The 22,761-nt window shown below is 40.6% G+C and overlaps 1 protein-coding gene across 1 annotated transcript in view; it reads right to left on the bottom strand.

Annotated features, from left to right (window-relative positions):
- LOC123506772 (hepatocyte growth factor-regulated tyrosine kinase substrate-like) overlaps nucleotides 1-20,507 on the bottom strand; it is a 40,360-nt gene extending 19,853 nt beyond the window's left edge. Inside the window, exons 1-3 of the mRNA XM_045259107.1 lie at nucleotides 20,404-20,507; nucleotides 4,418-4,502; nucleotides 2,222-2,486 (exon numbers count right to left, since the gene is read on the bottom strand). Of these exons, the coding sequence (XP_045115042.1) occupies nucleotides 2,222-2,486; nucleotides 4,418-4,502; nucleotides 20,404-20,431 (378 nt within the window). The 5' untranslated portion in view covers nucleotides 20,432-20,507. The remainder of the gene's footprint in view (nucleotides 1-2,221; nucleotides 2,487-4,417; nucleotides 4,503-20,403) is intronic.
- Between the last annotated feature and the right edge of the window lie 2,254 nt (nucleotides 20,508-22,761).

Here is a 22,761-nt window from a genome sequence, read left to right as displayed (position 1 = left end):
TATTGTGTGGCACTTTATCAAAGGCCTTTCTCAAGTCCAGGTAGATAGCATCCACCCATCCCTCTCTATGTTGTAGTATGTCAGTCACTCTTGAATAAAAACATAATAAATTGGATACACGATCTTCCTTTTCTGAAACCAAACTGCCTTTCACTCAGAATGTTTTCACTTTCTAGATACTCACTCCACTTAGCTTTAATTACTTCTTCACATACCTTGCACAATATACTAGTCAATGATACTGGTCTGTAATTTAACGGTTCCATTCTACTACCATTCTTATATATAGGCACAATGTCAGCTCTTTTCCACTCTTTCGGGACTATTCCTGTTCGTATGGAGGTTTCCACAATATCAAATATGGGTTCAACAATTGATCCTTACATTCTTTAGCAACCTCCCAGATATGCCATCAGGCCCCATTGATTTATTAATATCCAGTTGCTTATAATTTTCCTTATATCTTCTTTAGTAACCATGATGTCCTGCATTTGCTTTATTTCCATAGGCCTTCCTCCTGTAAAATGCTCCTCCTTTGTAAACACTTTGCAAAAGTTGTCGTTCAATATTTCAGCTATATCTAGCATCCTCATATACTTCTTCCCCATTTTTACTTTTCTATTGCCTCCCTTTTATTTAGTTTTCCATTTATGAATTTGTAAAACATTTTGGGTCACTATCACAGTTTTCCACCACTCTCTGTTCATATTCCTTTTGTGCTGTTCTCCTTACTTCAACATATCTATTCCTTGCTGTTTTGTAGACTTCTCTTGATAATACTTCACTGTTTTTCTTAAGTTTCTTCCATGCCTTTTCTTTGTTCTTTTTTGCTTCTTCACAATTTCTATTAAACCACTGTTTATTATTTAAAGTCCTCTTTCTGTGATATGGCACAAACTTCTTCACAGCAGAGTTAAATAAATCCATAAATTTATTGTATTTCAATTGCATATCCCCTTTCTGGTATACCACAGACCAGTCAATTTCATTAAAGAACTCTCTTATATGGTTATAATTTGCCCTAACATGAAAGGAGACACACCCAAATATCTCCATCCAGCCAGGGAATCGAACCCCGGTCCTCTGGTTTGTGAAGCCAGCGCTCTAACCACTGAGCTACCGGGCGTGTGTGTGTCTGTGTGTGTATTTACCTATTTGTGTATTACAGGGCCCGAGCTAAGCTCTCTGTGTCCTGTCTCCTTGTCCATTCCTGTCATATCTCTCTTTCATCTGATTGACACACACCGCATCAACGACATCACTGCTCAGTTTATTCCACTTATCAATGCTACGATGCGGAAAACTGTATTTTCTCACGTCATTTATACAGATGTCTTTTAGTAGCTTTTTTCCATGTCCTCGGAGATGATTACTTGTGGTCACCTTTATGAACTCTGTCCAATATGTCAATCTTGTTCATCAATTTATACATAGTTATCATGTCTCCTCTTGTTCTTCTCTCTTCTAATGTGGTCAGCCCCAGCTTCCTCAGTCTTTCCTCATAGTTTAACTCCCTGAGTCCTGGTACCATCCTTGTTGCCAGCCTCTGTACCCTTTCCACCTTCTTCACATTTTTCTTCATATGCAGTGACCAGACACAAGCTGCATATTCTAATTGGGGTCTTATTAAGGTACATAATATCTTCTTCATCATTCCTTCATCTAGGTAGTGGAATGCAAGGCCAATATTTTGAAGCATGTTGTATGTTTTCCAAAAAATCTTGTTAATGTGTTTCTCTGGTGACAAAGTGTTTTGCACGGTTACTCCTAAGTCTTTCTCCTCATTGGTCTCTTTAATTTTCTCATCACCCAGCCTGTAATCCCTGTTTGGTCTGTATCTACTTCTTCCCATTTTCATAACATGGCTCTTGTCTATATTAAATTCCATCTGCCACTCTTTACTCCACACACTGTGTGTGTGTGTGTGTGTGTTAAAATTTTTTGTTTATATAGCATTTCAACTGATTGGCTTTGTTTCAGTAAATGATGTTCAAAATGGTTATTCTCTCTCTTCTCTTGTGAATTTTTTATAGCTATTTTTGAATACTAACCATTACATTTTTTTGCAATCAATTCTAGTCTAAGATTTTAAAACCTGTGTGTCATGTGTCAAATAATGATGTTAATGACACATGTAAGATTAACTACAGCTGTTGGAATAAACTATCATTACCACTATTATCATCATCATGTCCATTTCTGCAAGTATTCTTCCTCTCACCTGGACAGCTCTGTACTTGGGTTCATTGCGGAAGGCATACACCCAGGTGGACAGCAGCAGCAGAATCTTCTTGCGCACATCCACACTGGGATTAATGCGCAGGACATCATGAATCTGCTCCATTACAGCCCAGCATGCCACTTGCTCATGAACTGACTGGCCACAATTTTTCACCACTGATTCAAATACCTCCAGCGCCAATAGCACCACATTAGGGTTGCTGTCCTTAAGGCGGCTCACCAAGGACTGCACAGCTGCCTTGGGACTGTGGGAGGAAAGATGCAAGGTATAGTGAATGCAAAGTCATAAATGTTACTTACATCAAGATGGAAATACAGAAATAAAACTCATTCTCTTCTCTTATTATAAGGGAGACCATTAGAAAACCTGCAGCTCCACTTAATACTGTTCAAGTTCACCTCTGCATACTCCTTCTCTCAAGTCTCTCACCCTCTCCTCCCAAAACACCACTGTTCTCGAAGTCACATTCACTTTATCAATCTTTAACATATAGTTTTCTCAGAGACCAAATTACTTGAATATGATAAAGGAACAATGACTAACAAATGCCCTAATGTACTAGTTTCTTAAAATTATGAGATAACACTTGGTCAATTTTTTTTGTTTTGAGTTGTGAACCAAAATCCACGAAATGAGGGAGGTTCAGCTATGCTGCTGCCAGCTGGTACAGAGAGTGACACAACAATTGCCCACCATTCATGGTCTCACTCCTTCACTTCAAGTGTTTTTATACAATATGCATTACAATATTTATGTATATATATTTCTCTTACAATAAACTTTCAAAATAATCAACACACACACACACACACACACACACACACACCGTAGTGTAGTGGTTAGCACGCTCGATTCACACTCGAGAGGGTCCGGGTTCGAATCCCGGATGCGGCGAGGCAAATGGGCAAGCCTCTTAATGTGTAGCCCCTGTTCACCTAGCTGTAAATAGGTACGGGATGTAACTCGAGGGATTGTGACCTCGCTTTCTCGGTGTGTGGAGTGTGTTGTGGTCTCAGTCCTACCCGAAGATCAGTCTATGAGCTTTGAGCTCGCTCGGTAAAGGGGAAGACTGGCTGGGTGAACAGCAGGCGACCGAGGTGAATTATACATACACACACACACACACACACACACACACACACACACACACACACACACACACACACACACACATGTCTGGGAGAATATGAGCCCCAAAAAACACATAAGCAAGATATTTGGATTATCATATAAAATGCTGACTAACATAAGAGTGGACATGGACAAGGATATGACGAAAAAAATCATCACTAGCATGATACATCCAAGGCTGGAATATGCAGCAATGGTGTGGTCTCTGAGCACTAAAAAGGATGTAAGAAGATTAGAAAGGATACAGAAGTTTGCTACAAAGATGGTGCTGGATCTCAAGGACCTAACATATGAAGAATGACTGAAGGAAATGGGACTACCAACCTTACAAGATAGAAGAGAACAAGGGGACCTAATAACAATGTACTTGATTGTCAATGGCACTGAAAAGATAGACAAGGAAGACCTGGTGCTGGTGACAGAATATGATGGAAGGACAAGAGGACATGTAAAGAAGATCAGGATGAGGCAGTGTGTGAAGGATATTGGAAAATACAGTTTTCCACACAGAACTGGAAAAATAGAATGCATTGAATAATAAAGATGTTACAGCTCATAATGTGCATAACTTTAAGGAAAAATAAGATAAATAGAGACATGGAGACAGGACACAATATACCCTGCTCACACCCTGTACAATGCAACTAGGTAAATACAACTAGGCAACTAGGTAGATACACACAAACACTATATATATATATATATATATATATATATATATATATCTCTCTCTCTCTCTCTCTCTCTCTCTCTCTCTCTATATATATATATATATATATATATATATATATATATATATATATATATATATATATATATATATATATATATATAGAGAGAGAGAGAGAGAGAGAGAGAGAGAGAGAGAGAGAGAGAGAGAGAGAGAGAGAGAGAGAGAGAGAGAGAAAATTGATCTAACAACTAACAAATTGAGTTACAAGCCAATTCTATCAAGGAATGAATCAAACTCACAAGTCAATGTACCACTGCATTTCACTGATAGATATAAAACCAATCATTCAGACACTGAAGATCACAACTCACTTGACGTCTCCCTGACGTATGAGGTCCACAATGTGCAAGGTGGTGTCCCAGTCAATGTCCAACAGCAGCGGGCTTGTGGCCTTCTCTGGAAAAAAGAATAAGAGCAATTGTACCTAATGTAGCTGATCTATGATGGCATGTGTAGTTCATTATGTTTTAATTGTCATTTCCTGCAATTAAATACTCCATTCTTAGATTTCATTTCACTTTGACAAAAATCTTGATGTGTAATCAGGTACAAGCCTCAAGATAGCAACACCCACCATTACTGCCCTCCCTCCTTCTCCCTTGCAAATTCTGGGTGCATTCATATCTAAATGTCTTGTAACTTCTAAACCATGGCTTTGAGAGCATTTGACCATAGAATATTTCCACCTTAGAATCTTTCATCTCTGAGATTAATCAACTTTCTTCACAAAACACTCTCTTTACAATTTCCTCTTGGAGTAGATTTGTTAAGAAAAAAAAAAAAAATCCACAGATAGACACAAGATGGAAGCAGAAACTTCATGCCTTCTCCATGCAGAAAGCCAAGTGACTAAGTTGTATATAAAGAAAATTACAATAACAATAACTGTACATGGCATGAAGTGTAATGCTAGAGCCAATATGCCAACTCTGAAGTGAGGCTAATCCTACAACCTGCTTCCCTTCACTGCTTAAGAACACCAGCAAGGCTTGATATAATGTCATTGTAAGGCATAAAGCTACAATGGTCTTGTGTTGGCTACATGGGACCACCACAACTAAGCTGCCTGATGAACCAATTAAACAAAACTATCAAAAGTTATATTGCACAATCTTTCACAGTGGTCACTTCTCATCACCAGCCTCTCTGATTCAAGAAGCCTTCACCCTGAGTGTTGCATGGTGCACAGAGCTGTGACGCACCATGGAGGCAGATATGATGGGTGTTCCCTCATTAACTACTGGGCATGTCCTAACCACGGGTCACCAAACCAAGTGAAAAAAAAAAAAAAAAAAAAAAAAAGAAACAAAGGTTAGACATTAAGGCCACTACAACCTATCCTTGAAATTATAAATGAGGCCAATATACCATGGTAGTCTGCCACACAGGGCTGAGGCTACCACAGTGCATGGCATGGTAACAATTGCACCACTGTAGGGATGTGCACCAAAATTAGGTATACCAAAATACCAGTACTTTAGCTTAGGTATTACTGGTATTACAGGTATCAGAATTTTGATATACCACTTTACCAATAATATTTTCCAATATGTCACTGTACAGGTAATTTTTTTTATATTTTGTTTCAGTATTATTTTATGGGCAATGTCCTAATGTACACATCCTGCCTGCTCTCCTTGTTTTTTGGCACTCCCTTTGCAGCTCCACCCAGCTGATTTGATGTCACATACATGAAGCCACACTATTGGTCAACAAGGGAGAGTGAAGAGAGATAATAAATGGAGGAAGTAGGATTAATACAGGAGAAAGAAAGAAAAATGGATAACAAATGAAGGAAATGGAATTATTACAAGATAGAAAAGAATAACAAAGGAAAAACACAAGAGATAAAAAGGAAATGGAAAACGAATAAAGGAATAGGAGAAAATGGGAATGAAAATATCATAATGAATAAAAAAATAGGAGGAAATGATAATAAAACAGCAGATAGAAAGAAAAATGGATAACAGACAAAGGAAGAGGATTCCCTGTTCCCTTTTTTTGCTATCATCCTCATTAATATTTCCTATTTCCTTACTCATTATCCTCTTGTTTGTTATCCATTTCCTATTCATCCATTGTTTCATTATCATTTCCTCCTATTTCCTTATTCATTATCAGATTTTCATTCCCATTTCCTCCTTTCCCTCTATTCGTTATCCATTTTTCTTTCTTTCTCTCGTGTTATTCCTTTGATATTCCTTTCCATTCTGTTTTACTTCTATTTCTACATTTATTATCCATTTTCTTTCTATGAGGAGATCATATACATCATATAGTATGTACATACTCACTGCAGTGAGAAATGGCTGATAAGGTGTGGAAACCTCAGTGTGCCACATCTCCACAGATCAGCAGTCTGCTCTCTCTCTCTCTCTCTCTCTCTCTCTCTCTCTCTCTCTCTCTCTCTCAAGAAGTACCTATTGACGTAAATAACTGCCTTAGCTTGGCTATGAATGTGCCTATATGGCAAGCTTGTAGCAGAGGAATGATGCATAGTGAGAATGTGTGTCTGCAATGCCATGAATTCCTCCACTGAGTGGCACTGACGATGTGGTGAAGGAAGCAGCAATCATCGCCCTACTCCTCTCATATGCTATGTTTATGAATGGGAGAAAAAAATTATGAAACCTTTATGCAATAAACAAAAAACACTTTCCTCCACTCATATAATTTATCAAGATCTTCCTGTAACTTGTTACAATCTTCCACATTCTTTACTCTCTGTGTGTGTGTGTGTGTGTGTGTGTGTGTGTGTGTGTGTGTGTGTGTGTGTATTTACCTAGTTGTAGTTTTACAGGGCCTGGGCTTTATGCTCGTGTGGCCCCATCTCCATATCTACACTTATCCAATCTAACTTTAAAAGTATGTACACTCGTTGCAGACACTACTTCTTCATTCAAACTGTTCCACGTCTCAATACATCTTTGCGGGAAACTATACTTTTTAATATCTCTTACATCTTCCCTTTCTCAGCTTCTTACTATGCGATCTTGTGCTTCGACTGGCATATTCTTCTCTCAGGATCAGATACTCATTGTCCACTTGGTCCATTCTGTTTATCAATTTATAAACTTGTATGAGATCCCCTCTCTCCCTTCTTTGCTCCAATGTTGGAAGATCCAAAGCCTTTAGTCTCTCCTCATATATCATCCCTTCAAGTTCTGGGACCATTCTTGTAGCCATTTTTTGTAGTCTCTCCAACTTCCTTATGTTTCTTTTTATGTGTGTGTGTGTGTGTGTGTGTGTGTGTGTGTGTGTGTGTGTGTGTGTGTGTGTGTGTGTGTGTGTGTGTGTGTGTGTGTGTGTGTCACTACTTGCCACTGAGAAATGGCCGATAGGGCGTGGAAACCATGGGGAGGCCCCTAGTGTTGCCACATCTCCACAAATCACCAGCAGCAATAGGTTGTCCATTTGACTTTTCTTTCAAGATGTACCTATTGATGTTGTAAATAACTGCCTTAGCCTGACTAAGAAGGTGGCCATATGGCAAGCTTGAAGCAGAGGAATGATCCATAGCCAGAATGTGAGTCTGCGACGCCAAGAATTCTTCCACTGATGGTGTGGTGAAGGAAGCAGCAATCTTACTCTCCCCCACTCATATGCCATGTGTACAACTCGGAAAAATGAAACCTTTATACAGAAAACACCCTTTGATTTTTACCTCAGTGGTGGTGTGGAGCAAAAGTTATAGTAATTCCAGAAATAACTTTTGAAATACACCAATTTATATAGAAACAAAGAGAGAAAGAAAGAAAGAAAGAGGCAGAAGTTACATAGGTTGAGTAGGTTGACCGGGGTTGGAGTAAGAAATAGATGGTGATAATGGCGACACTGGGGGAATCCCCGTTGCCACGCTCTACTGGCCATTTTTCAATGTGGTGAGCATACGTATGATCACTGTGACTATAGTATAGTCGATCTACTCTAAGGCACCTTTCACACCAAGGTGGCACGTCACACATGGTGCATGGCACGTCGCATGTGCCACGTGCGACATGCCATGCCACTCGGGGATCGGACTTGCCTGTTATTTTTTAATGTGCAACTTGCCACCCCGGACTGCGATGCCATATTTTAATGGAACTTTCACTTCAAAACCTATTATTAGACGATGTACTAGTACAGGCAACACTTACGAAGGTTCACACAACGAAATTTCGCTACAACAAAGGTTTCTTTTTACTACCTTTTTTTCAAGTTTTAAAGCCCTGCCATATCACTCAAGTTGACAGGCTTTTGAATATACCAGCGCCTCTTGTGGACAAAACGCGAACCACTCACTCCCCCTAGTTCAAAACAATAACAGCGTCAGCAGCAGCTCGTCTTCCCTCGTTCAACATGCCACCAAAATGCCCTGCAATGTCGCCTAGTGTTGCTAAGAGGACCAGGAAGTCTCTTACTGTCGAAGTGAAGCTGAATATTATTTACAGACACAAGAAAACCAATAGCAATGCTTCCCACCATGGCTTGACTCCATTTACTGTCTACTATTTTCAAATCAGCAGACTCTCCTAAGAAGGCTGGTGAGATCATATCTTCCTTGCAAGCTAAAAGAACCACCTGGACTCATGACTCTGCAATGGAAAAAATGGAAATCCTTGTGGAAATGTGGTACATAAGTTTTGTATGCGGTACAATGATGCGGCGCCCTTTGTTTACATTCCACAGGTTGCCAGATAGCGTATTTCCCACTCCACTCTCCCTCCCTTCATCAATTTAAGATCATCAACATTATAAAGTTACTTACATACATACATTAGTGTACATAATAATGACTTAGTCTTAAATTAAACTGCTTAAATGTTTAACTTCATAATTTTTACTTTCATTAAACCTTGTACAGTGCTATGATGCACTCTCACTTTGTTTACTCTCAGTGGAAGCTCAAGTCAGGGGTTAAACTTGTTATAATTGGTTTGCTTAACAAAAATTCGCTTAACGAAGGGTTTTTAGGAATGTAACCCCTTCATTAAGCGGGGGTTGCCTGTACTTCTTTTTGTTTTAATAACAAATTATACAATGATATGAAAACTTTTGGATGTATGGCACATGTTGATTAGTTTTCGAGAAACTAGACAGATTTGAGCAAGCACATGTGACAGCACTGCCTGTGAGAGGGACATGTAGCTGTGTAGGACACTGTTGTCTTTTAGTTATCAGTCACCTTTCGTGCGTGCTCTTGTGCACAACTATGAATATGCCTCTTCCAGACTATGAACTACTTAACATATACCACTAGATAGCAAAAATTTCTTTACACATTCATCGAGCTCTAGTTGCTTTGCAAGTACATAAACACTTTGAGCTTCAACATTATCTTTAAGATACAGATGTATCCAGAATTTTTTCCTTTTTCTTCTTCTGCTGGCGACTATAGTACCAATCAAAGCAACAATAACCTCCTCATCCGATCATGCCATCTTGTGCACTGTGAAGTGAACTGCCACCCTGAGATGCGTGGCAACATGCTACCTTGGTCTGAAATTACCGTGCCAATCATCACTTGCCACTTGCCACCAGCCATTTGCCCAGTACAACGTGCCATCTTGGTGTGAAAGCGGCCTAAGGTGACTCCTGGGTCTCCGGCTGAAAGATTTTAATCATTTTACAGTGTTGACACAAACTTTTCTGGCTTTCCCACCTACCTGATCCTACTTTTCTCTGCCATACCTTGAACTATAGACTGCAGGTGCAATATGTATTATCTATCTTTTTTTTATGCAAGAAGGGAAAATGGCCAAGGGCAACAAAAGATAAAAAAGAAGCCTACTTGGATTGCCAGTATGCATGTATGTATGCATGTAAGTATTTATGCATGTTTATGTATGCATACATGCATGCATGTATGTATGTACGTATATTTAGATGGTGGTGGGGTAGAGAGACGAATCAGGGAACATCCGTGAGGCCTTGAGCCCAGTGCCACCTCGCGCTCTAACCTTCATGTCAGATCAGGAGTCAGGATGCAAGAGTTGCTGGAATGTGAATATTTCCACCATGTTATACATGCCATATAATAAGAGTAATGATACCAACAATAATAATAATGGTAATGATAACAATAACAACAGTAATAATAACAATAGTAATAATAATGATAATAATAAAATTAATGGTAATAATAATAATAATAATAATAATAATAATAATAATAATAATAATAATAATAATAATAATAATAATAATAATATATATATATATATATATATATATATATATATATATATATATATATATATATATATATATATATATATATATATATATATATATATATATATATATATATATATATATCTCCAGGATATGGATGGCCTGAAGACACATGTAACACTATCGTGATGGTTGGTAAGACTTTCCGTACCCTAACATGGAAAGTCAATGGTCTACATGCCGCTTCACTGACCTACACTCTCATATCCTTCTCCATAAGCCTGACATTATTGCCTCACAAGAGGTAGGGCCAAGGGTGCCTGAGCTGTGGGATTATGCCTCTCACACCCTCAGTTGTGGTGACGGCAGTAGTCGGGGGATGGCCACTTACATCAAACATGGGATTCCAGTTAACTTCATGGAAATGGGGGTCACTGAGGGTATTGAATTTATTACTGTTTCCTTACACACTTTGGGTGAAATTATTTACTTTGTAAACATGTATATTCATGCTGGTGCCATAAATATTTCAAACTTTCCTGAATATGTTCTTGAGGAGCAGTGTTATCATGGGTGACCTTAATGCCAGCCATAAGGAATTAAGAAGCCACCTCACCACTAATGCCAATGGTGTGCTCTGGAAGGCTTTCCTTGACACCAAAGACAGCTGTGCTTGCTGGGGAACATGCACCCACACATGTACAAGGAGGCAGAATTGACTATGTAGCCCTCATCAATATGCCGACATATACTGCCGAAACCTTTTTTGTCAGGTCCTTGCTGAGCGACCACTTCGCCCTGGAGACAACCCTCCCTGTGCAGTCCGTCTCGGCAGTGCCCAGGAAGCACTTGAAGGTGCCACCATCCAGGATGGCGGGCCTTGTCGTCCATGTGGTGGCGTGGTACGCTGCTTCGCAGGGCTCCTTTGCTGACACAGAGGCACTGTATGATGGACTGCTGCACACCATCGAGGGATTCATCGCGATTCCAAGGGTTCTGGCAAGGGCCCATGCTCCACGCCAGTGGACTTATGCTACTGAACCTGTGATTCTGAATTGCCAACAGACGCTCGCTGCCTACCAGAGACGTTGGCAGCTCAACTCAGCAGACACAGAGTCACGGGATGCCATGGTTATCGTGGCTCGACATCTCACGGATCTGTGGCAGCAGGAAAGGAAGAAGTACTGGATCTCCTTCTTGGACTGGGTGTACAGGACTCAGTCCCTCCAGAATGTGAGGAACCAAGTCAACAGAGTCAGTGGCAAGTCCAGGCAACAGGTGTGACCCTGATCCTGCAGGCAGGGCATAAGAACTTGTCTTGCAGTGGAAGGAAGTCTCATCCTTCTCTGGCCTTCCTGTGAAACACCAGGAGGCGCTCAATCAGTAAAGACCACGTAGGATGGAGTCGATTTGCCACAGTGTTTCTCTACTGGACGACACATGTGTGCCTATCACGCATGACAAACTTCTCTTGGCAGTCAAATTGGGCAAGTCAACAACTGCTGGCAAGGATGGCATCACTTACAATATCCTCAATGCTCTCCTGGAGGCAAAGGTAGACAACCCTATATTGGACTTATTTAACATGTCTCTCACTGCAGGCAAGCTTCCCCACTCTTGGAAAACAGCCATCGTCATCCCAATCCCCAAAGGTGATGGCACCTTTCACCCAATTTCTCTTACCAGCTGTCTGTGTAAGATGATGGAACGGGTAATATTGAACACGCTTATATACAAGGTGGGCCATGTGCTCTTTGGCAATGTACATGGCTTCCTAAAAGGTCACTCTACAAGTCATTGCTTTGTTGAGTGTCTTATAAATAAAGATGCTACCTGCAAAGCTTTCATTAATCTCAAAGGTGCCTTTGACAGGGCCAACAAAGATGTTATTATGGAGGAACTCATTCTCAAAGGTGTCAAAGGTAGATTATTAGGATGGATCAGGGACTATTTGTACAACTGAACAGGACAGGTTTGGTTTCAAGGTGCAGTTTCCTCTGAGGAAGTCTTTGAGCTTGGAACACCACAGGGTGGAGTCCTTAGTCCAATGCTTTTCAATGTTTTAATGGACAAAATTGTATGCTGTTCCTTTCCACAGGGCACCCAGGTCCTCATCTATGCTGATGACATACTCCTCCAATGCCCCACACCCAGGGTTCTCCAGTTAGCTTTGTCACAAATGGCAGCGTTGCGTGTCCAAATGGGACTAGTGATTAATGAATGTAAAACAAAATTTCATGATGAGGGAAGGTCTCTCAACTGCCCATTGTAAATAATGTTCCCATCCCTAGAATTCATATACAGTAAAACCTCAGCTCATGACCATAATTCGTTCCTAAATCCTGTTCGTCACCCGATTTGTTCGTCCCCTGAATCAATTTTTCCCATAAGAATGTATTGAAATACCATTAATATGTTCCAGACCCCCCAAAAAATCATAGTTTTGTCCATAAAACCCATTCAAAATAAACCTTTAATGTATGCATGACATGAACGAAATAATTATAAAAAGCCTAAATTGTTTGACTTACCTAAATGCTATCAAAATGATAATAAAATGAATAAAAAAGAAAAGGTTATTTACTTGAGAGACTGGACATTGATGGCATGATGGAATGGAGGAGAGGAGGATGGGGAGGAAGACAGACAAGATCCGAGAAGACAGTCATGAGAGAGGACATTGGATGTGCGCAGCGTGCCAGAGCTACACAACAGCTGTATAGCGTCACAAGTCAGTGCCGCTATGTGGGGCCCCGTTATAGCAGAGAGGATAACGCCGAGAAGCTACAGTAGAGTGCGCCGGTAACATCACCATGCCCAGGAAAAACAGGAGAAAATCGTGGTGGCACGGAGATTATGTTATGTAATATTTTTCGTATGTTCCTGTTTCCATTTTCTTTTGTGCTTATGTTTTGTTTTGTTGTGTGATAGCCGGATTGGCTATCACACAAATGGCTCTGGCGAGCCGTTTAACCGTGTTCGTCCCCTGGGTCGATATACAGTAAAGTCCCAGGTTACGTCGGTCTCGAGTTACGTCAAACTCGTAGTTATGTCAGTCCACTATAAGGCAATTTAAGATTAAAAAATTTGAAAATTTATAAATCATAAAGTGCGGGATTTATTGTTATTGTTGGTGGTTACCCGTCACACCACCCGCCTCACGCTTGAATACAATAACACCCTGCCTCAGTTCCACCACACCATCGCCCCTGGCAAGAGTGTTATCCTACTTCTGCGTTTACTGACTCAAGTTCTTAGTATCTTGCTCAATGGCACCAAAGAGAAAACTCCTTAGTGACAGCAGTGATGCTAAGAAAAGGAAAACCATTACGCTACAAGAAAAAGAGGACGTAATTAAAGACATGAGAAGGGAGGCAGCAGCTGTGTGTGAGGGAGTGAAGAAGAAAATGGGAAGCCCGTTACCATGACAACGGGGAGGTTGACGACCTTGAGGGTTCGCGCAACCATCACAACAATAACAACTCCGGAGCCTTCGCCTGGGCCACACGACACTCGCAGCTCACTTGCACCGTCTGCGTCTGTCTGTTGATCCCTATTGCCCTTTCCTATTGCATTTCCAGCCCCGCTGCCCACGCTTCTACTCCCACCGCACTGCACTACGCTCCCAGCTGTCTGCCCTGGGCGTCACAACATTCGACCTGCCCATCCTCCTGGCGGCTTCAGGGCCACCCCTCTCAGCAACCTGCAGTCCTTCGCATTCGTGGCCCTAATCAACAACAAAAACAAGCTTGTGTTTCATATTCCTACATAGTTGTAAATAATATAACAATATAATCTTTAACTTACCTGAATGACCATAAACAATGATTGGTTGAAAACTCGATAATATGCTTTGAAATGTATGGAAACTCGAGTTACGTACAAAATCGACTTACGTCATGTTTCAGGAATGTAACTCTGATGTAAACCAAGACCTTACTGTATTGACAATTTTTTGGGTCGTCTCCCGAATTGTTCGTCCTTAGAGACGTTCGTCAAGCGAGGTTTTACTGTACACAAGTACCTGGGTGTTCAGATGAGCTTCAAGAAGTCTCTTCAAGCCGTCCACTATGTTTGAGACCTCTGTCTGCCACGGCTAGCATCACTTTGGCTGCTAGCAAACAGGAGCCTGGGGGCAGGCATTCCAGTCCTAAGACTGTTCTATATATCTGTCATACAGTCCCTCATTAATTATGCCGCCCCTGTTTTAATAAAGTTTAGTGCCACCCAACTCCATCCCCTGGAGCTTGTTCAGAATGAAGCCATGCGGATAATCTTGGGATGCCCCAGGACTGCATGGATTAAAGTCCTCAGAGCTGAACTGCATTTGCCGAGTATTATGTGTAGGGTACAGGAAATTACTTGTCACACAGTTAGTCGGATGCTATGTATGGGCTCTGACGCTCTAAAGGGATCACTGATCCCCCTGTATCATGATCCTTGGACTCCTACACCACCATACCTCAGGAAGCTCTTAGGAGTACTGACAAGTGTAAGTGTAGGCAAGGCCTGCATTAATGTTGTTATGTCACTGCTACAACCCGCCTGGAACCCTCATCGTGTCAGTGTTGATATTCACTCTCTGCATCAGCCCAAGAGGGACTGGCTCCCTCATGTGCTGCAAGACATGTTCATGACTAAATTGTCCAAGTAACCACACGTTCAGGCTATTCATGTTTATTGTGATGGGTCAGTCAATGGCAATAGGTCTGGATGTGGGCTGTTCATACACAATTACATCTCTGCCAATCATTACACAGACACTGACAGCCGGTTCCTGAATATATTGGTATGGCAACAAACCAAAACGCTTACCATGTTGTTTGGCTCGCGCACCAACTATTTATGACAGTTCCACAATTCGCTTTTTTGTGTTTGGAGCGCTCGCCAACCTAGTTGTCTGGCTTACCAAAAGGATATAAAGCGTCGGAATGGTTGGTAGCCCCGCATAGCTGTGGTTGGTAAGCGTGTGAGTGAAAACCTGGTGAAAACGTAAACAATTTCGTTCGATCAGCTGATAACATGTCTCAAGGAAGAGAAAGTTGACGTCGCTAACCAGCGACCAGAAAAGCACGTTGGTTGATCTTATCAACCAATTCAACGTCGTGCTTGATAAAAGTGGTAATTACTCCATGATAGCTAAGAAACAGGAAGCTTGGGAGACAATTACCAAGAAGTTCAATGCAATATGTGCAACACTGTTAATCAGTTTTTTTTTTTTCCAGACTCATCACTGACTATGATCACATTTTCAAAAAGTAGATAACACACACACACACACACACACACACACACACACACACACACACACACACACACACAAGGTATAATGATTAGCATTAAAAGTAGATGGTTAAGTTTATTCATTCTTACATACTATTTGTACTTTGCAATACCTACATAAGTAAGATCTTATATATGCGTGGAATCCTCACTGGTCGCAATTCTTCCATTTCATACATTTCTTTATCTATGATTTCTTCTAATGCAGCCATGGTACCTGAAAAGTGTAGTTTTAATGGTCTGAAGAATACCTAGCTGCATTTTGAATGGTTGTAGGGCATAGGTATGTTAGATTTGGGTGGGGGATAGGTGATGTTAGGTTAAAATATGTTTGGTTTGTTTTAATTTCTGCCAATCTAACATTTCCGCTTTTTCATATTGACATTTTCCATCGCAAATTGATGCTTCAGAAGTTATGACAATAAATAGGTTGGTTAAGTTACCTTGGTTAGGTTAGGTTAGGTTGGGTGGGTTAGGTTAAGTTGGCTGGGTTATTGTTTGCTTGGTTAGGTTACATTAGGTTCGTTAATAGGATCCATTCACTAATGTGTAATAAATCCATCAATAATGTCTTCTGATGTGTAGACCACCACAGAATCGAGTGTTACCTGCAAGCTCATCAAGGTACCGTTTATACCTATCCTCCATTGTTTCATCGGTCACCTCTTAATAGCCTTGAACTTAAAACTACAAATATACTCAATATACAGCCTCATGATCATTTTCATTTATTTAATTTTTTTTTTTTTTTTCCTGGGTATGAGCTACGTACATGATATCTCGGCTTCAGTCTACTCCACTCCTTCCATATTATAGTTTTTGCCCTTTAATTCGTCCACTTACCTTTCTTAATAGTAGAAGCACACAGTAAGAATTCATGTAATGATATATAGATAACAAGATTAATCATATACTTACCAAATTTAGTCAGTGAAGTAGAGATGTGACGAGTCGATTAGGCTGTTGTTGATGTTTGGCGTGAACTCACAAGGCGACTACAGTAGACTTCAAAATTAAAACGTATGCTCAATATAGCATAAGAAAAGCTTTGTTGTACCATCAAAAAAATTTGACATGGTAAATAGACTGAAATAAATTTAATTACAGTTAGCTTCTTTTTACATTTGGAAATTTAAAATACAAGGCGGTAGCTTTGGTCGCCCGGACACTTGACCAATGTTTTGCAAAACCCCTCGACCAAAGTTCCAATCTTTGGTCCACTAGCGGACAAAAAACAGATGGAAAAAGGCATTCTGGAACGGCACAGGACACAAATTGCTTGGTTGGCTGCCTAACGGACCAAAAAGAAGTAATTCAGGAACTGGCTGTGAGATTTCCAGGCGGCTCCCTGCACACGTCTTCCACTAGGGCAGAATTGTATGCTGTACTAGAGGCACTCCATATTGTGGTGCCTCTCCAAAAGAATATATATATATTTCTTTCTTGAAAGTCAGGCTGCATTGTATGCCCTTCAATCCACCTCCCCCATGGACTGTGATCTAGTTAATAAATGTCCTGATCTCATCCACACCCTAGAAGGTACCGGTGCCACAGTCCATTTCACCTGGATACCCTCTCATGTGGCTATCCCGCTAAATGAAAAAGCAGACCGCCTTGCTTAGTGTGCCCTCTAAGATGACACAGTGGACCCTGGCACTGAGTACACTCTGGGTTACATTAAGAGTAGCATTAAGGACTTTGTACATAATAGCATTAGTGATCAGCTGGAGTTTTGTTGCCACAGAGGCAGTGGCACGTAGTCTTCACTATGCACGTGTCTCCCAGAGCTGTGCTTACACCTACGAGAGACACACTGCATCACACGACAGGGTGGCAATGAGGCTAAGATTAGGCTACAAATACTTCTGGGAAGTCAGTGCTTCTCCTAGTGTGTGCTGTGTGGTGTGTGGTGCACCGAGGGGAAACACTCTGCATCACTATATCGTGGAATGTCCTCTAATTGCTAAATTTAGGCCACATGGTCAACATGACTTGTATAGCCTCATTGACCATCTCCTATTCTCAACTACACTCAGGGATATACTCAGGGAATATCCTCAATTTGTCCCCAGACTGTAGGATGTTTATGCAATAAGGTGTGCAATATCTGTATTTATTCATTGAAGTACTTGTATTGTTGTTATGTATACTGTCTATTGTTATATTTTTGAAACTTTAAACTTAAGTCTTTGCCCAGGGGGTGGGTGGCAAGGTCCATCCTCCTCCTTTGTTGTATTTCTTTATTAATTCAACAACAAATGTATCAATCAATCAATCAATCTCTCTCTCTCTCTCTCTCTCTCTCTCTCTCTCTCTCTGTCCTGTCTCTGTCTTGGTCTCTGATAACACTCTCTCTCTGATGTTACCTCAACATGGAGGTTATATTGAAGGAGATGCTGCTCGCCTATCTCGCTGTATTAAAAACGTGAAGCCACTGGGCAAAGCTTATGAGGCAGTGGGCGGAGCTTACGATCACAGCTTACACTCAAAACATTGCCCTCTCCTGTGTTAAGCAATGGAAAATTGCTGCTTTCTTTTTTATTGCTAGAGGAAAACTAAGAAAGAACTGATGGTTTAGCTTATGTAAACCACATTATATTTTCCTAAATATGTCATGTAGACCTGTACTATTAACGATTAATGCGAAGTAGCTACAATATTGAAAGAAATACAGCAGGATGTTTCCAGGAGAAATTATGGCAAAAATATTACCTTTTCTCGTTTAATGCATGACACGCAACAAATAACAAAGTAAAATTTCAGTGATTGATACTTTTCCAACGCACAGTAACATGATATCACACATCATTCTACATAAAAGTGAGAGAGAGAGAGAGAGAGAGAGAGAGAGAGAGAGAGAGAGAGAGAGAGAGAGAGAGAGAGAGAGAGAGAGAGAGAGATATTAATTAAGAGAGAGAGAGAGAGAGAGAGAGAGAGAGAGAGAGAGAGAGAGAGAGAGAGAGAGAGAGAGAGAGAGAGAGAGAGAGAGAGAGAGAGAGAGAGAGAGAGAGAGAGAGAGAGAGAGAGAGAGAGAGAGAGAGAGAGAGAGAGAGAGAGAGAGAGAGAGAGAGAGAATATTAATTAATGTATATCTCTTAGAGAGAGAGAGAGAGAGAGAGAGAGAGAGAGAGAGAGAGAGAGAGAGAGAGAGAGAGAGAGAGAGAGAATATTAATTAATGTATATCTCTTAGAGAGAGAGAGAGAGAGAGAGAGAGAGAGAGAGAGAGAGAGAGAGAGAGAGAGAGAGAGAGAGAGAGAGAGAGAGAGAGAATATTAATTAATGTATATCTTAGAGAGAGAGAGAGAGAGAGAGAGAGAGAGAGAGAGAGAGAGAGAGAGAGAGAGAGAGAGAGAGAGAGAGAGAGAATATTAATTAATGTATATCTCTTACTCTAAGAGAGAGAGAGAGAGAGAGAGAGAGAGAGAGAGAGAGAGAGAGAGAGAGAGAGAGAGAGAGAGAGAGAGAGAGAGAGAGAGAGAATTAATAATGTATATCTCTTAGAGAGAGAGAGAGAGAGAGAGAGAGAGAGAGAGAGAGAGAGAGAGAGAGAGAGAGAGAGAGAGAGAGAGAGAGAGAGAGAATATTAATTAATGTATATCTCTTAGAGAGAGAGAAGAGAGAGAGAGAGAGAGAGAGAGAGAGAGAGAGAGAGAGAGAGAGAGAGAGAGAGAGAGAGAGAGAGAGAGAGAGAGAGAGAGAGAGAGAGAGAGAGAGAGAGAGAGAGAGAGAGAGAGAGAGAGAGAGAGAATATTAATTAATGTATATCTCTTACTCTAAGAGAGAGAGAGAGAGAGAGAGAGAGAGAGAGAGAGAGAGAGAGAGAGAGAGAGAGAGAGAGAGAGAGAGAGAGAGAGAGAGAGAGAGAGAATATTAATTAATGTATATCTCTTAGAGAGAGAGAGAGAGAGAGAGAGAGAGAGAGAGAGAGAGAGAGAGAGAGAGAGAGAGAGAGAGAGAGAGAGAGAGAGAGAGAGAGAGAGAGAATTTTGACGTGTTAAGTAATTGCTATACCAAAAAAAATCCTTTCAGGCCAACTTTCACCTGATATACAGTTTATTTATCCTTCATTTTAGAAGCGCGTGTATATGTACATGTTTACATTTACATGCACGTACATGTATATTCACATGTATACATGACCTTTTTTAGACATATGTTTGGGCCAGACACCTTCCTACCTCTCACGTGACCAAGTCCATCAAAGCTGGAAAACACTGTATTACCTCATTTGTATGTATGATTTACCATCTAAATCTTCGTGGCACAGTATACCACGAGTATTGCGAGTCTATTAAAGTCACAAATATGGTGGGCAGCCTCGAAACATGGCCATAAGACTGAAAATAAGGAGCGTAACTCGGGCATTCCCATGTATTTTCAATGGGCGGCTGGCAATGTTTTGGGTGTTACGGGTAGGGACAGCAGCGAACCAACAGCGCGCTGGCTGGCTTCACTTTTGTGGCGTCACGCCGCCTCCCTATAACCTAACCTCCTTGCACCTCAAGGATAAGATCACTGACCATCTTTAAAAGTCATCTGAAACTACCTTGCGTAATTGTATTTACATATTGTCCGAAAATGTTAGATAAGGAAACCTTTTCAACACATAAAAAAAAAAAAAAAGAAATATCGACACTGGAATTTACAGAAAATACCGGTATATTGATATCATGTTTTCATATCGACAAGAACCATTCGGTACGCATTATAATACCGCTAATACCGATACCGCACATTCCTACGCAGCAGCAGCAGCACCCGTTAACCATAAGGATCAGCTGCAAGGAAGCCACCTAAGTCATATCTACAACTGCATCATTAGTTTTCTTCTAAAACCAGCACAGGAGACACACCCACCTAGGAGCAGATTGATATCCGACGACATTTTCCCTGGTGGCGATGGAGAGGAGGGAAGGAAGTAGGACAAAGTAGGTTTGGCGAGTGGCCTGGTTCTCGGTTCACAATGGTCGCTCTTCCTTTAGGGACGGTCCATCTCTTTCTCCTTCTAGACTAATAATTTCTTAATGTAATATATTCAAAGCAGTAATAAATATAAGATGTTATTTACAACATGCTTTAAAGTGATTCATGCTAATGTTGTTCTACAATCCTATTTTACATTTTATTCTCCTGGCGAGAATAGACTGTCCATCACTGTCCCTTCCTGTCACGAGATTTTTAGTCACTACCGTTTACATTTTATCTATGTATCTATTCGTTTACTTATTCGTAATTTACCAGCTCACTCTTCATTTTGGAGCACTAACAATTCCGAGGCACAAGTTGATAAAATTCTTGTAATTATCATATCATACAACCTTCGTTTTCTATGATAACCTTCAATGGCTATGTTTTCCATTTATAAGTCAGACGACTATATTTTATTGTTGCGTAATTTCTTATCAGATAACTGTACACAAAGCTATTCTCTTATCAGAAGTTGCTTCCATCCTTGAGTTTATGAAAATGTTCGTAAGTCAATTTGATACGTGACGATTATTGCCTCTAAGGATTGATTTATCAAATAGTTTATCTATTGAGTGTTTTATCACTTTTAATTCACTATTTTGTTAGATGATTTAGACAGTGGGTGTGATACCGTGCTTCATAAATAAACTCTCAAGGTAGGTGCTTATCAGGCGGCTATAATGCCCTTCGGTAGCGATTAAAGGATAACTATTATCTGGCGAGGCCGCTAGTGAGGAGTTGAAACATTTCACCACGACTACATAAAGAGGCTCTATATAGTTGACGTTACAGGGATTTTTAAGATTGTTTTCATGGTTTTAGTCGCACATCAACTCCATATGTATATTATCAACAGGACAAAACTTTCTTTAGAAGACGGTAAATCATATCTCTGTGGCATCTGAAATTATACTATACCTGATGAAAGAGCAAATTATTTCTGAATACGGCCTTGAATCGAAAAAATTAATCCTACGTAGTTCATGTTGCACTTTTCTCAGTAACTGGTGTGGTCGTGTGAAAGGCCCTATACTGTATAGTGTTCCTATACGAGGCATGATGCGCGGGAACGTGTAGGTACCGCGCACTGAGAGACATGCGGCGAGAAAGGAGTGCTAACTGAGTGAAAGTATTGCTGTAAGTGGCAATGCGCATCAGAAGTATCTAGTGTCTAAAGTCTCGCGTGCAGTAAGTGACTGAAAATGAAAAAAAAAGTAAGAAGATAAAGATGAAATGATTTGATAGGTGCATGCCAGTTAGTTGTTGCTTTTTGTATGTAGATAACACACACACACACACACACACACACACACACAGGTGACCGATACTCTTCATTAGGTATCATTTTTTTTACGAGGTGAAGAGAAAGAAGAAGGGAAGATAAGGAGAGGATGAGATGAAAACTACTGATAACCAGGACAAACTCCTCGTCTCTCTCTCTCTCTCTCTCTCTCTCTCTCTGAAGTTAAAAGTGTATGAAATCTGACGAACACTTTATGAAGGGTAATAAATGGAGCAGTTTCACAGTCTCATCGTAAGCTATCCAATCAAAACAATAAAAGCATTCTTACTTACTCGGATGGGCATCGTTTTGCTTTGATAGTTACGAAAAATCAAAACTGAAATTGGCTCTACTGTCTTATCAATTGTAATTTTTCATACCCCATCAAACGCAAAGGAGCAGGCAAAGTGGATTGCGGAACCTAATCGATGATGAAGTAATTTTGTTGGCTAGCTGCCTCAATAACATAAACCAGTATTTCTATTAAAGGCTGGTATGAGATTTGATTTTTTTTATGAAAGAGGGGAAATCTGAGTAAGAACAACAAAAACAATTAAGAAAAAGCCGCTGTTGTAGATGGCAGTTCCTGAGCAGGTCCCAGAAAGTTAGCTGAAACAACTGGATAATCTTCTTGAAACCTCATTCTTAAATGAGTTCAGCGAGGGGGTTGCTACAGGTCATAGAGAAGATAGAAATAAAGAAGCCTCGTCTTTGCCCCCCTCACAGCCAAGGAAGCGTCAAGGGCCAATCTTTCATGCACACCCAGAAATATCGTTGGAAGAACATGCAAAGAGAGACACCACCACTGTGAGTAAAGCAGGAAGTGTAAATAAAGGTGATGAACTGCGGAGTGGGAGGAGGCGAGCAGGAGGAGGAGGAGGAGGAGGAGGAGGAGGAGGAGGAGGGAATTGAGGCAAAAAAAAAAAAAAAGAGGAAGAGGATGTCTGTTGAGGTTCAGCTGAGAG

The sequence above is a fragment of the Portunus trituberculatus genome, chromosome 20 (assembly GCF_017591435.1).
Source record: "Portunus trituberculatus isolate SZX2019 chromosome 20, ASM1759143v1, whole genome shotgun sequence".
NCBI lineage: Eukaryota > Metazoa > Arthropoda > Malacostraca > Decapoda > Portunidae > Portunus > Portunus trituberculatus.
The sequence above is the reverse complement of the archived record's forward strand: the minus strand, read 5'-3'. Positions and strand labels throughout refer to the sequence as shown.